The following is a 14734-nucleotide window of genomic DNA, read 5'->3' as shown; positions in this document are numbered from 1 at the left end:
TTTTTCTAAACTTTTCATTGTTTCTATCACATAACTCCCTGGGGCCCAACACTACAAATGCCACTCTCTATATTATTAGCTAAACATTTATAACTTCAGTAATTTATTGAGGCCGACACCAGTTTTCAGAGAAGGGTAATAAAATGTTCTGATGTAGGACATTAGTCATGGATGCTTAAAGTCTCCTTTTACATTTCTTGTCAGAACTAATAAATACTTTTAATTCCTATTATGCATCTGGCCAAGCAATGTACTTTAAGGAAATAGCTCCTCACATGTTTTATGCACATTCAAATGTTTGAAAAAATAGTCCTTAAAGGAACAGCAATAAAAGTATACATAAAAGGGTGCCGGAAGATGGGTCATGCTGTCAGTGGCTCATGTTTAGATAATATCTTTTGTCCCTAAAAAAGTACATCGTCTTTTAAATAAAACAAATTATCAACTTATTTTTTTAATTGCAGAAATCACTATAGTGAAGATGGTGTGGAAGGTATACACGCCATTACATTTTAAAACTTCATTGAAAGGTAGTTTGTAGATAAGCAACAAAAACAGTGAGTGGTCTTATTTCCTGCTTCAGAACAAATGGTCTCAAAGCTTTCTGAGTCCTACCTACCAGAAACAATGTCTGCTCTTTGCTAAGAATCTCCTGAAACAGTTTGCTAACGTTTTCTTGTGAAAGATATTTCTCTAGTTTGAAAACACCTGACTACATGTTTGCTTTTACTAATTTTGATATTCTAGTTCTCTCTGGGGCAAATTACCCAAGTAATAGAATTTCCTTCTTCAGTGTAGTCTGTCCCTGTGACCTCCCCTCTCTCTTCTTTCTCCCTCCCCCCCCCCATCTTTCTATCTCTATTTCTCTCTCAACCTTTCCTCACATGCTGATACCAAGAAATCACATTCAGAAGTCTGGCACTGTTGTACTGATATAAGAGAACTTTGATGCACAAATCTTTAGAGACATAAAATGTGCCTTGTGGTCATTCATTGAAACACTTTACTGAAGGCTACCCTTGGATACATGAAGCAAAGTTATAAGCTTAGAGGCTTGAAAGTCTGGTAAAATATGAACAACTAAATCTCAGGGACCACACACCAATTCATCTGCAGGAATAAAAGTATCAGTCTCTAGACTGGACAATGTCTGCTGAATGCTTTACCATATCTTACACTTGCCCAAGTTTACAAAAAGTTCCACCTACTTTGTTACAAAATTTTTAATTTAATTGACTATATCAGGAGTGCTTTTTACATAAAGTACATCTTGATAAGTACATTTTCTGTGTCTCCTAAAGCCAGAAGCAAATGTGGAATTCTTGTTCATATTGAGATCCACAGCCACCAATACATAGGAGCCAAGCCAAAGAGATACCAAAGACTTTCCATGAAAAACTTGGTTCTGTGTAGACATGCAAAATGGTCCCAAGCCAAGATCAATGGAAATTAGAAACAGTAATAACATTCCATATGACTTCAGTGGAGACCTATGAGATCCACACAAATCAGCTGAACTGGGAGCCATTCCAGCCTGCTGTCATGGATCTAAGCATCCTTGGCCCTCGTAGTAAATGTTAGACTGTGGAGGAGAAAGAGGCAAGGTCACAATGCTCATGGCCTTTTATGAAGAGAAAGAGGCCAGGAAACTAAAATGTAAACCTTCAACTACCACTATGAATAAAAATATTTATACTTAATCTATGATCACAAATAAATTAGGCAATGCCACTTAAAACAAACCAGAGATAACTATGATCTTTGAAACAACAAAGTATCTGTTTCTAGGCAAGAAATAGGTTTTATCTCAGAAGTAGAAGCAACAGTGTTACACTGAGTTGCACTTTAAACAGTGTGTTTTCCTCCAAAGAATGTAATTAACAAAGCAACCTTGGCCTTGAAATCTATACCTAGAAAACACTCCAGAACAACTCAGCCTCTCAACACTGGCCCTGTTTGGAAAATTACAAAGATTTAGACATTTCCCTGCCTTTTCCTTGCCACAAATGTCAGAACAGAAAAACAGGAAACACATACTTTTTCTTAATTTTGAGTAAAATGTTAAAATTTTTATTTGGTGGGCTTTTATGATTTAGTGGAAAACTGTGCTGGATATGGGTTGTTTTCCCAAGCATTCACGTTCTACTTGCTGGAAGTCATGTGGTTCCATAATTTTCCTTGGGTGCTTGATTGCTGTAAGAGTTGTGCAGATTCACAAAGATGTGTGTGCAGTGGGGGAGGGGTGCATGTATAGATGTGAATGAATGTGTGTACATGTTTGACTGTGATTATATAATATTGGCATTTGGTGTATACTTTATTCCCAAGAGCATGATATAAATACATAAAATGAAAGTAATGAAAGACATTCTGAAGCTATAAACTTGGCTGCATTGTGAATGTGTGTATGTAGTCACAACTTATAAATGTTGTCTTAGATATGTAAAACGCTGATACTTCCATGCCTGTGACATGGTAAAGAAACACAGTACTGGCTGTTACCACTCATTTTGAATGAGCACTTTCAACAACTTCATGAGGGAACTGGACTCTGAGGTTGAGCCCTCATTCAATCTACACCATGTGCCAATGATAAATAGATGTGTCACTATCTGAACATCCTTTCATGACCATCATGCCTCAAGCATGTGTGTTTTCCAGGATGGTAAGAGGACAATAATCCAAAATATATGCACAATAATCCTAAGCCATGAATTTTGTTCCATGCAATACTTCCTAGCAACATTCATAGACACATTTACATCGATAAAGCTATGACTTATGCCTTAACAATAATATGAGATTTGCCTTATTCCTGAGATTGTGTAACCTAAAGTTTAACTTCCAAGTGTGTCCATAGACAACTCAAGATGTTAAAGTCACTCTCCTAGAGCACTTGTTTATGTAGAAGACTGCAGTATGACCCATCAGGAACTTTCTGAGCAGAGGCTAAGAAGGATCTGTTAAATGTCAGTGTCTCACTAGCATTCACTGCTCATAGAGCCATGGGAAGTGTTTGCTGCAATTGTGTTGGTGTTCTTACAGACAAGGTCATTCTTAGCATTACCTTCTAAATCCAGAAGGAATAGGAACTATGTCCTCTATTTTAAGCCAAGGTGCAGGAAATGACACTGATAAAAGAATCCAGGCTAAACAATAGCTAAATGTAGCTTGAAATTTTACAATCTTAATCAGCACAATTAAAGGGGGAAACACCCTCTGTAGAAAAGATTTGGTTTGTATAGTTGACCGTATCTGTGACAGCTTGGGCAGGGGTCATTCCAGCAAGTTTTGAAGCATTAAGTGCATTCCTTTTAATCATTTTTACATCCAATGTTCTGAGGGTAAAGGAAACTTACTCCAGAGGATACACTGGTCTTCAACAGATCATAACCCATGTACATAGCAGGCAGAAAAATGGTTAGCATAGAAAGTTGAGCCAGGATTGCAGCATAAAATTTCATGTTTGATCCTCAGAACTAACATAAAAATGCTACACACAGTGGTTCACACTTCCAATTCCCATGTTGGGGACCAAGAGACTAGTGGAATCTGGAAATCTACAGCCAGACTGTCAGCCATAGCTAACAAACTTCAGGCCAGTAAGAGATGCTGTTTCATAAAGCAAGGTGGGTATGTCTACACAATGACAGCAGAACCTAATCTGTGTCCTCCATGTATGCAGTCACATAAAGCAATGCACACACACACACACACACACACACACAGAGAGAGAGAGAGAGAGAGAGACAGACAGACAGACAGACAGACAGACAGACAGATACACACACAGAGAAAGAAACAGACAGACAGATACACACACACACACACAGAGAGAGAGAGAGAGACAGACACACAGACTGACAGACAGATAGACACACAGATACACACACACACACACACAGAGAGAGAGAGAGAGAGAGAGACAGACTGACAGATAAACACACAGATACACACAGAGAAACAGACAGACAGATAAACACACACAGAGACACACATAGACACACACACAAACACTGAACATAGCCACAAGCACAAATAACTCAAGAATGTGTGTATGACACTGAAAGTATTCCATGTTCATATCTTGAAATGGGTAGACTTAAAAGAAGTGATAGAAGCTTCGCAAAGAACTTGAGCCCAGATCTCCTACACTCATCTCAGACAGTTCACAGGTATCTGTGGGATCCAATGCCTCTGATTTCTGGGGGCACTTTCACACATGTGTAATACCTACATGTAGATATGCATGCGCACACATGTACACACACACACACACACACACACACACACACATACACACACACACACACACACAACAGGGAACCTGCAGGAATGATAACCCAAGTCTAAATTTGAAACAAGGGGTACTGAATTATTTCTAAATATGTACACTAAGACCAAGAATATGTTTTCAGAGTCAAATATTTTAAATAAAAGGTCACTGTAAAAGAGAGAGCACTCTATTCTGCTGACTTCTAGACCGACACACCTATCCCCTTACATCTTTTAAAAATCCTTAACTTTATTATATACTGAAGGCTAAACAAATCCCAACCTTTCCAGGCAATGGATTCTTGCCAAAATATTATTCCAATAATAATATTATTGCCAATATATTATTATGAAAATATTATTTTCATCAGATAATGTATAATTTAGTTACTCAGTATAAAATACTTTTCTTTAAGACTTTTGGTTGCTTTTCTTCAAATTTGTAATTTTTGTTTTTAAAATTTAGGTAACAAATGAAACAGCAAGATGACTTAACAGTTTAATGTGCTTACTGGGAAGCCTGTTGGCCTCCCCCGGGACCCACATTGTAGAAGGAGAGAATCAACAGGACCCATACTATGCAAGGAGAAAATCAGCTTTTGCAAGTTGGCCTCTGACCTCCACACATACTATGGTATATGCATCCACACACACACACACGTGCACACCAAGAAAATTTAATAAAAATTAAATGTAAAAGTTTGAGTAATATACTTATACACACACACACATATAATATTTTTATCTTGCTGAAATTCAGAACCAATCTTTATTCTGACCACTAAATTACTAAACTAAAATGCTGCTAAACTATTTAGGGCAGAAAACTAAAGGTAAAATTTGTAAAGTATGTAAACATATTGTGTATAGTTTAAAAATTACATGACAAATTGCTTGATTTTTTTAAAAAATCCTCTACAGTTGAGTGAAAACTCAAATTCCAACCTTGGTAGAATACCGTTTATAAACAAATATAAATAATTTAGTCAATTATATAATAATGTTGAATGCATGTAAAATATGCACCGGCCTTTAATGGACTATGTAAGTATATCACAGAAACCACATACCATCATCTGCATCGGTGACATTAAACACAAGGACAGTGGATCCCAGAGGCAGATTTTCCATTAAGGATGTGCTGTAGGAGCTCATGCTGAAGACAGGTGGATTGTCGTTGACATCGAGGATGTTGAAGTAAGCTCGGATGGTGGTAAATTGTCCCCCTCCATCCTCAGCGCGGACCGTGAGTATGTAGTACTGCTGCGTCTCATAATCCAGGGCTCGGGTCAAGTTGAAGACACCAGTGACTGGATTCAGGAAAAACACGCCATCCCCATCATCTTCCTCCACCACATAGCTGATCTCCCCATTCACACCAGAGTCATCATCTGTGGCTAAAATAGCCGCCACCAGGGAACCTGCAGGAATGACAACCCAAGTCTAAACTTTGAACAAAGGGTATTGAATTATTTATAAATGTATAGACTAAGCCCAAGAATATGTTTTCACCATCAAATATTTAAAGAGAAGGTCACTGTAAAACAGAGAGCACTTTATTCTGCTGACTTCTAGACTGACACACCTACCCTCATGATCATGTTAGACACGCCATGAAGCTCAGACAGCACTGCAGAAGTTAAGGAGGAAGTGATCTTACCTCTGACATTACTTCACTCAATGCTACCAAGTGATACATTTTTCAATCAATTAATATAGAATCAGTGGAGCCAATAGTTAATGTAGGGAACAGAGACTCCAAGCAATATTACTGATGTATATCCTAGAGTTGGCAGCCAGTGGAGCCAGTGGTCATTTCTGTAATTAGTACAAGGACTAAGTGAGCTGAGAGAGTCATTAAGGACTGAGCGCTTCATCTCAGGAAGTGAATGCAAGACTGTCATGGGGAGAGGTTATTCAGAAGTCACTTCTACCCATTTTCTGTGTGGCTCAGTCTATACTAGAACTCACTCTGTGGACCAGGCTAGCCTCTAACTCAGAGATAGCTCTGCCCGTGCCCCTGCCCCTGCCCCTGTCCCTGCCATATTAGTAATTTTCAAAGAATCGCATAAAAGATGTCATGCAAAAGATCGCAAAATGTGATGTCTATATCTTTATAACTGGAAGTAAACTTGTGGTAAATGCTACTCTCCACTTAAAGCAACCAGAAGAGTACATTGTTACTATTAAAGGTGATCCCTGCAAAACACATCTCAGGATATGTCACCTACCAGGGGTTGTGTCCTCTGGGATGTCGAAAGAATACACAGGCCTGGAGAATCTGGGGGTGTGGTCATTCACATCACTGATGGTGATGTTTATCCTCATGTCAGAGGACTGAAGGCCATCGTCTGCCCGAACCAGCAATGAGTACTTGGACCTGTGCTCCCTGTCCAGCCTCTTGGTGGCTATAAGGTCTCCAGATTCAGGGTCAATCCGGAAGCTGTCATCAGCTCCACTAATGAGAGCATACGTGACCAAAGCATTTGCACCCTGAGGGAAAAGACCAAGTAGGTGAACTGCTTGATGCAAGAACATTGCTTCTCATTGTTTTCAGTGACTGTGAGTTTGATAAAGGAAGGCTGTGGAGCTTGAATTGCATGTACCAGTGTACAGATTCAAGAGGTCAGGGTATATAAGCTCAACAAAACATGGAAGAATTTATGTCCTGGAAATTTTAAAATATGGATGAAATAGACAGAAAATTCATATGCACTTATGAAGTAGATGGCCATACGTGACTACCAGGTTCACATTACCCACAGCAATCTACAGGGTTTCTTTCTAAATACTCATGACCTTCTATAGAAATAGAAAATAACAGCGGGGACAAAAGAGATGGCTCTGCAGTTAAAAGCATGTGCTGCTCTTGCAGAAGACCCAGGTTCTATTCCCAGCACCCGTATGCAGACCACAGATGCCTGTTAACTCCAGTTCTGAGTGACCTGAGGTCCTCTTCTGGCTTCCACAAGCTATATGCATGTGGAACACATAAACTCACACATGTTCACACACTGACACATAAATCAAAATAAGTAAATGAACAGAAAAGAACACTATTTTAAAAGTCACATAGAAACACAAAGGATCTAAATGAGAGAATTCAACGGCCAAGAAGAAAGCTAGAGGCGTCACCCCTCCTGGTTCCAAACTGCACTTCTAAGCCACAGTACTAAAACTGTATTCCTCCAGACAACCAGAAGAAAGCAGAGTAGCAAACTCAGACATAACTCCATGAGAATGCTCAACTGATACCTTTGCAATTGTAAAGAATAAGTACTTTGGCCAAAGGAGTTGGGAAACAGGTCAAAGAAAGAAACAGCCATCTCACATGCTATCCCAAAATATGTGAACTCCTAAACATGAAACCCGAAATTCTAAGTCTCCATCCAGACTCAAATGTATCTCTCAAATGTTGGTCTTTCTGATCAGTCACAGTCATGACACCAAAAAGATAAATAAATAAATAAAGAAAGAAAGAAAGAAAGAAAGAAAGAAAGAAAGAAAGAAAGAAAGAAAGAAAGAAAGCAGGTGACAAGACCACCAAAAATGGTAAGTAAGGTGACACCAAATGGAAAGATTTTAGGCTTTGAAGGGACTGGCAGTTGTGAGGGCAAACTATACATGTGATCATGTAGAGTTAGTTCCCAAAATACTGAGAGAGTGAAAAATATTTAAGGACCCATGTAGCCATCTCCCCAAGGAATCGAGGAAAGGTGGCAGGTCTGTCAAAAGAGGTGCAGTGTCATCTGTTGCTGAGGTTCAAGCAACACTACAGTAACGTGCTGCCTCAGACTGAACAGCAGTTACATTCCACAAGAAGCAACAAACATCCAGAACTTCAGGGAACTCAGAGCCCCGCCCCCGCTGCAGAGGAACCATGGAAACAATGGGAAAAAAATCTCAAAAAGCAAACACACATGCAAAGCCTGAAAATCAATTGAAATCTACCCCAAGTATACACAGAGGAACCAGCGCTTTAAAAAACAAGATTGACAGTTTCCTGTCCAGGCTGGCACTGTTCCCCACAGTCAAGGTTAGGAGATGACCTGCCCAACAGGGCTGTTTTGAAGACTACATTGCTTAATGCCAATTTAAAAAATTTAGAGTGGTCCTTGAAGTACAGGGGATGAAGGAAAATGCCAGTTGACCTTGTTCTTCATTGTTTAAGGGAAGGGTTTGGTGATATGGTGGTCCACAGGTAAGTTTAATCTAGACAGAAGAGTTATCTTTATCTATGCCATCAACTGTCTTGACCTAGTCACTGTCCTTGATGACCAGGTATGAGGATAGCTGGAGTGCTGGAATTCAAAAGCCTGTTTTGATTTAAACCCAACTTCTGGAAACAAATTCACCTTTTGTCCTTATGAGTGTCCAGGAATTGGTTCGTTAAAATATTCAAAGAACTTTCACCAACATCAGTGAGCAGAAATTAAAGGGTTGTGTGGGCTGACTGATTATGGATCCAAAGCACCTGTACATCTCTTCAGTGAGATGTTTCCATGGTGTGTTATTGTGTGTGTCTATGTTTCCCTGCACATGCAGAGATCAGCTCCAATAACCAGAAACAAGAACATCCACATTCTAAATTTATGTTCAGCAGCCTCCATGCGCTTTTTATACTCTACTCCCAAAGCCAGTCTTAAAATTTAATAGAGAGGGTACCTCTTTATTAATAACCCAATAACCTAATAAAAGATAATCTGAGTTTGACACATTCTCTCTCTGCATCTACCTGTATCTACAATACTCACTGTAAACTTATGGTTGAACAAAAATATCCAAAAAACGTTTTTTACAGCTAATCTTCCCACATTCTGGAGTGTTCCATTTCATAAAGAACTCCAGCACTTTAATGGTGCCTTAGCCAGGGGTTACACTGTATTCTGGACTATCAAAATGGTACAGACTAGGAAGCCAAGAGGATTCGAAGATGAGGAACATTTTGAAACCATTATAAAAAAAGATTCTGTGCTTAGAAAGAAGCCCCATCACAGAATGTCTCACGATAATAAACAACGTCCTTCAAACGGTAGTCGTTCCCCTGAAAGCAAGTGATTGAGCCCACTCAACAATCTGTTCCCCTTCAGAATCACCTGGTGCTATTTGCCCATGGATGGCTGAAAAGTCTTGTCAAGAGGTCTGGCTAAAATGGGGGTTTTGCAAAGTCTATTTGTCTAACACCCCAATCCTGTCAAATTGAGGACAGGCCATTAAAGCCTTATCCTTGAGCAGCCATAGGAGGAGCCTCAGGGGGCTTTCCAGAGAGAATACAATAGCATGCAACTGAGTTTTCCCACCTGAGGTGCTGTTTCCAACAACTGAACTGTTGAATGTTCTGGGCTGTCCTTAGCATCTAGACTTAACTGGACAATGGGGCCATCTGACACTGATCGCGTTCCTCAGTGCCCTGCTGTTTCTCTAACACACAAATCGTTCCAAGTTATATTAATTAAAGAAAAAGCGTGTAGACTATAAGACAGTAAGGTGATAGAATTTCCCAGAAGATAATATCTGTATGCTCAGCACTTTGAAGATGCCCATTACTCTGCAGTCAGCAACACAGCAACATCCTGTGTCACCACAGAGTAAAGGGGACACCTTGCATCTCAACCCTGTCCTGATAAAACAGAGGAAGAAAGTAAAACAGGGTGAGGACCTCAGAGAATGAGAAACATTCAAATGAGCTGTTTCCACTCCAACTAAGAGGTAAGGAGCTGAGCAAGCAAAGCCCATAGAACATAGGGTCATCAAAAAATCATTGTCATCAAAAAAATCATTAACATGAACCCATCACAAAACAACTCAGAGGAAAAAGGCAAATCTGTGAATCCCCAGAGAGCTTGTGTGCCTGTTCTGCATGATACAAGATCAAAGAAATGCCTGTTCCCCACAAGAACTGAAATACTCTGTACTGAAGCCTCCCATTATTAAGGATCTGTGGAAAGAGGATAGAACCCCAATGGGCTTCATCATCCATAGTTTTAACAAAATAAAGAAGAGTCCAAAAGCAGGCTTCAGATTTCTGGTGGATTTACTAATCTAAACTCTCTGGCACACCTTGCTTTTCTATCTAACCCCCCAAAACACACACAACCCTTGCAATCTGCAAGCACCCCAGTCTTCTCCCTGAGCTTTTGCCCTCTCCCATCTTGACCTGCTGACAAGAGTTCCCCCTCTCTATCCTTGCACCTCAACCCTGCCTGACCCTGAACAGGATGCTTACACGCTCTACAACTTTATGACTTCATAAATTGGGATGTCTACATGACCATGCCTACATGCCTTACTTAAGTATCAGATCTAGAAACCAACTCTCAACAAATATAAAACAAAACAAGGTGCATGAAAACCAGTTAGGGTGTAAATATCTAGAAGGATAAGGAACCTCCCACTCTTCCTCAAATGTCAGATGACTACAAGTCTATCTCAGAGACTAGCATGAAGGCAGTTGGGCAGAGCCTTGCACATGGTACATTCGCAGGCACAGTAAATCCACAAAGAGAAGCAGACCATCTTGAAAGGGAAGCATCTCTCAGTAATAATTAACAATGGATCTAACAGTCCCAGAAGGACAGCTCTTAGGAGAGCTGTACGCTGATTAAAACAATCAAATTTCCATATACAATTTATTTGAAATCCACTATAATTTGGGTTGAGAAATCCCATATTAATCATGCAATTCCACAGAGTCAACATCTATACCAATAAAATGTTTATTAAAATGAACATAGCTATTGCTTCATTCTTCTAAAGCGATTAGGAAAAAAAAAAACATTTCAAACACATGAGTTTTGTTTCTCTTTTTCTAAAATGCAATTATGGCCATTTGGCAATGATTATCCCACATCAATTGTATGACATTCATGTTGATGTTATAATAAAATTAGGTTTCATGAGATTTCTTAAATGGATATATCTAAATACGTTGTTCCATCCTTAATAACGGGAGATATTGTAAACTTCATTAAATGCTACGTATGATACACAGGACAGGTGTTCGCCTCATAGCTTTCAGTAATCACTGACCTAGGAATTAGTAGCAACAATTCTCTATACAAACTGAAATAGCAAGCACTAATGAAAAACACCAAATGTTTTCTAGAAGAGAATTATAATTATCTAAAAATGTACATTCTATTCAATTCCCTTGTACTCATTTTTTTGCAAAATTAACTGACTAGGCTATAAATTTCTAAACTGGCTGTTAGCACTAGTCTGTTCTTTTTAATTTTGTATTTTCTAACAGGGTCTCACTGTCTACTCCTGATGCATGGTATTCACTAGGTATACCTGGCTGACCTCCAACTCGCACAGGTCCACCTGCCTCTGCCCCTAGGTTAAAGGTATGTGTCACCCCACACAGTCTTGTTCCAACTACTATTTCAGTGTTAAATAAATGAATCTGTCAAACATTTACTCATAGTTTAAAAAAAATCATATGTTCAGACATTGAGGGGAGAAAGCCAGTTCTGTGTAGGGTTTGTCTAGGGGAAGATGGGACGTTGTCCTGGAGCATGAGAAGGGTTTCTCTCAACTGCAGAGCATTAGTTAGACTTTTTCCTAAGGGGAAAAAATAAGGAGATTTTTGTGGGGGGCAATGTAAATTAATTGTATAATCTTCCATGTGATTTGTAGAATGGCTATTTTAAGTCTATACTTAATAGAGGATGATAATCTATATTGTATCAAAATTTCATATTTGCCAATAGGTATGAAATTTGTTCATTACAGTGAATTGAATAACTCATTTGCTTTCTTCATGACAACCTGAAAAAAATATTTTTTAAAATTTAGATTTATATAGACATAAATATAAAAATATATAATTATTAAAAATACAAAGATTTTAAGGTAACCTTAAATATTGTTAGTTTAAATTATTTGTTTCTAATCACAAATAAAATAAAAATAGATACTTAGATGTTATGAAAGTGAAAATGAATAAAAAATGTAAGAATAAAGACACATTTTAGATTCCATCATTTTTAAAAAAATATTTGGCCATGAGATCTAAAATGCAAATTACAGACACTTGAATTGCTGATCAGCAACCAGACTCCGACTGACCTTATACTGGTCCCATTATTTTATTTTATTTGTGTTGGGGGTAATTATGGGCTTATATAGGTGCTGGTTGTGTGAGTATAACTGGAGGTCATGGGTCAACTTAGAGGTTTCTCAGGGATTACCCAACTTGACTTTTAAGAATACTTTTATTAATTTTTAACTCATGAGTGCATTATCCATGCAGGTCAAAGAGTTTATTGGATCCACTAGAGCTGGGGTTGTAGGAGGGTGTGAGAACCTCAAGTGTGGTGCTGAGAGCCAAATCCAGGTCCTCTACAAGAGCAGCCAGTGCTTTTGACTGATAAGCCCTCTTTCCAGCAGCAACATCTTGTTTTTTGAGACAAGGTTTCTCACTGAGATCCGGGGCTCACCAAACAGGATAGACAGTCTCCACAGCCAGCCCTAGCGATCCACCTAACTCACTCTCTCCAGCACACCGCTTTTTTATGAAGGCGAAGACACTTAAATTTGGGTCTTCATGTTTGTGAGACATGCACTGTACAGACTAAGTATATCCCATGCTTATATCACAGTTCAAACACACTAATAGATGTTCTCAGAGAAAAAAACACAGGATCTGTCACTTTGTTCACTGAACACTAGAGCTCCCACACACCAGAAATTCTATGAGTCACTGTGATTACAGATTCTAAAGACATAAAGTACCTCATCTGCATCCATGGCTGTCAGCTGCATAATCTTAGAGCCATCTCCGATGTTCTCTTCTACAGTGAGATCAAGAGTGTCTGTTGGAAATACTGGCGGGTTGTCATTTATATCCTGAAGTGTTATTTCTACCTATAAAGAGAAAGAAAAAAAACAATGCATGAGGCCTCTACCGGAAATGCAGGTCAGGAGTCCACAGAACTGTCCTTCCCTAAAAATATAAAAAAGGATCCCAAAAGCAATGTTTCTTGAAAGAAAGGCATACAATATTCATAGGAACGCTAAAGACCAGGCAAATAGCATCTGACTTGTTGATAGTAAATGATATTAAATGGCCACAATGAGATACAGATCCCATTGCAGATGGTTGTGAGCCACCATGTGGTTGCTGGAAATTGAACTTAGGACCTCTGGAAGAACAGTCAGTGCTCTTAACCATTGAGCCATCTCTCCATCCCCCAGGTGGGATTCAAACTGAAAATCTTCCTCTGAGAGTTGTCACTGTAACCCCTAATGAAGGCCTCCCAAGACTAGAAGTCAGCTATCTTCCAACCATGGTATCAGCTGACACCACATTTTTTTGCCTAAAATGTTTGCATGGTAGCAGCTAATGTCGATGGGAATTAAAGATGATCATACATTAGTTTAAGAAACACTTTGAATGTCTCCGTGTGACATCGATTCTCTACAATGGGGGCACAAAAACTACACACTTGTCCATGTTGGCTCCCATTTGCAGTAACTAAAATAAAGCAATCACCATGGTCTATACACCGTAAGTATTAACTGCTTTGTTTGAGAGGTCTTAGCCAGAGTTAGTTTCCTTATCTAAGTAAGGTCAGAAGAGATACATGAATTCACCTTATATCTCTCTTTTGAGTTGATATAAGAGCAGAGGCTCTGAGAAGACTGCAGACATCTACCAACGTAACAAAAGCTTCCTGGAAGAAGGTCACAACTTGGGTTGAGGAGGACAACCCAGCCAACAAGAAAGGGCATATTTCTCACAAAACTGGTATTCTGTGAGACACCATTGTTCATAGCTCTACTGTAAAGCTCCTGTCAGATCCAGGGATTAGGATGAGGAATAAGAAGAGAGGGAGCCTGCCAGAGGGTATGGATCTCAAGGGACAGGCACAGGACAGGGGAAGAGAGCCGTGGATGCAGTGTCACTCTCTGACATGTTGGAGAAATACAGGCACATTATATAAATAAGGGCAGGAACAATTGATAAACAAAGAAAATATATAAAGTGACTGCTTAATACTTTCTGTGAGACTCTCTCCATGATAATGGAAGAGATGTGCTCATCAGCGAATGGCCCAACCCCATGTGGACCAAGAGAGGCCTATATATCCCTGCAGGTGTCTCTCAGCCCGTGATAGCTCTCATCATCCTCCCTCTGAGGCAGCTGTATCTTCGCTTGTAAGAGGCAACCTAATCCAGTGTCGGAGTGGACTTCTCAATGTTTACAACATAAATTAGACTCTTCCCCTCTCCTGCCTGAACCTGAATACTTTCTTTATCTTAGCTTCAGTAACCCATCTCAAAATCAGAGGTCTAGGTAGGGAAGCCGTGAGGGACTCATACACTTCCATGAACATCCCCATGTGGCTGAAAACTTCGGGTATTAATCCGTACCTTGTTTGAGACAGGGCACCTTGTTTGAGACAGTGTCTCTTATTCACCACTGCATTCTCCTGGCCTGCTAGCTCACCCAGAG

General features: G+C 39.4%; 1 protein-coding gene across 1 annotated transcript in view; it reads right to left on the bottom strand.

Moving 5' to 3' along the window:
• FAT4 (FAT atypical cadherin 4) overlaps positions 1 to 14734 on the bottom strand; it is a gene marked incomplete at its 5' end in the record, with an annotated part of 119514 nt that overhangs the window by 52578 nt on the left and 52202 nt on the right. The window contains 3 exons of the mRNA XM_080929244.1: positions 5346 to 5696; positions 6507 to 6768; positions 13012 to 13143. Of these exons, the coding sequence (XP_080785370.1) occupies positions 5346 to 5696; positions 6507 to 6768; positions 13012 to 13143 (745 nt within the window). The remainder of the gene's footprint in view (positions 1 to 5345; positions 5697 to 6506; positions 6769 to 13011; positions 13144 to 14734) is intronic.

Source organism: Micromys minutus, assembly GCF_963924665.1.
Source record: "Micromys minutus genome assembly, chromosome: 15".
In the NCBI taxonomy this organism is placed as follows: domain Eukaryota; kingdom Metazoa; phylum Chordata; class Mammalia; order Rodentia; family Muridae; genus Micromys; species Micromys minutus.
Note: the sequence above shows the minus strand (reverse complement) of the source record. Positions and strands in the feature narration are given on the sequence as shown.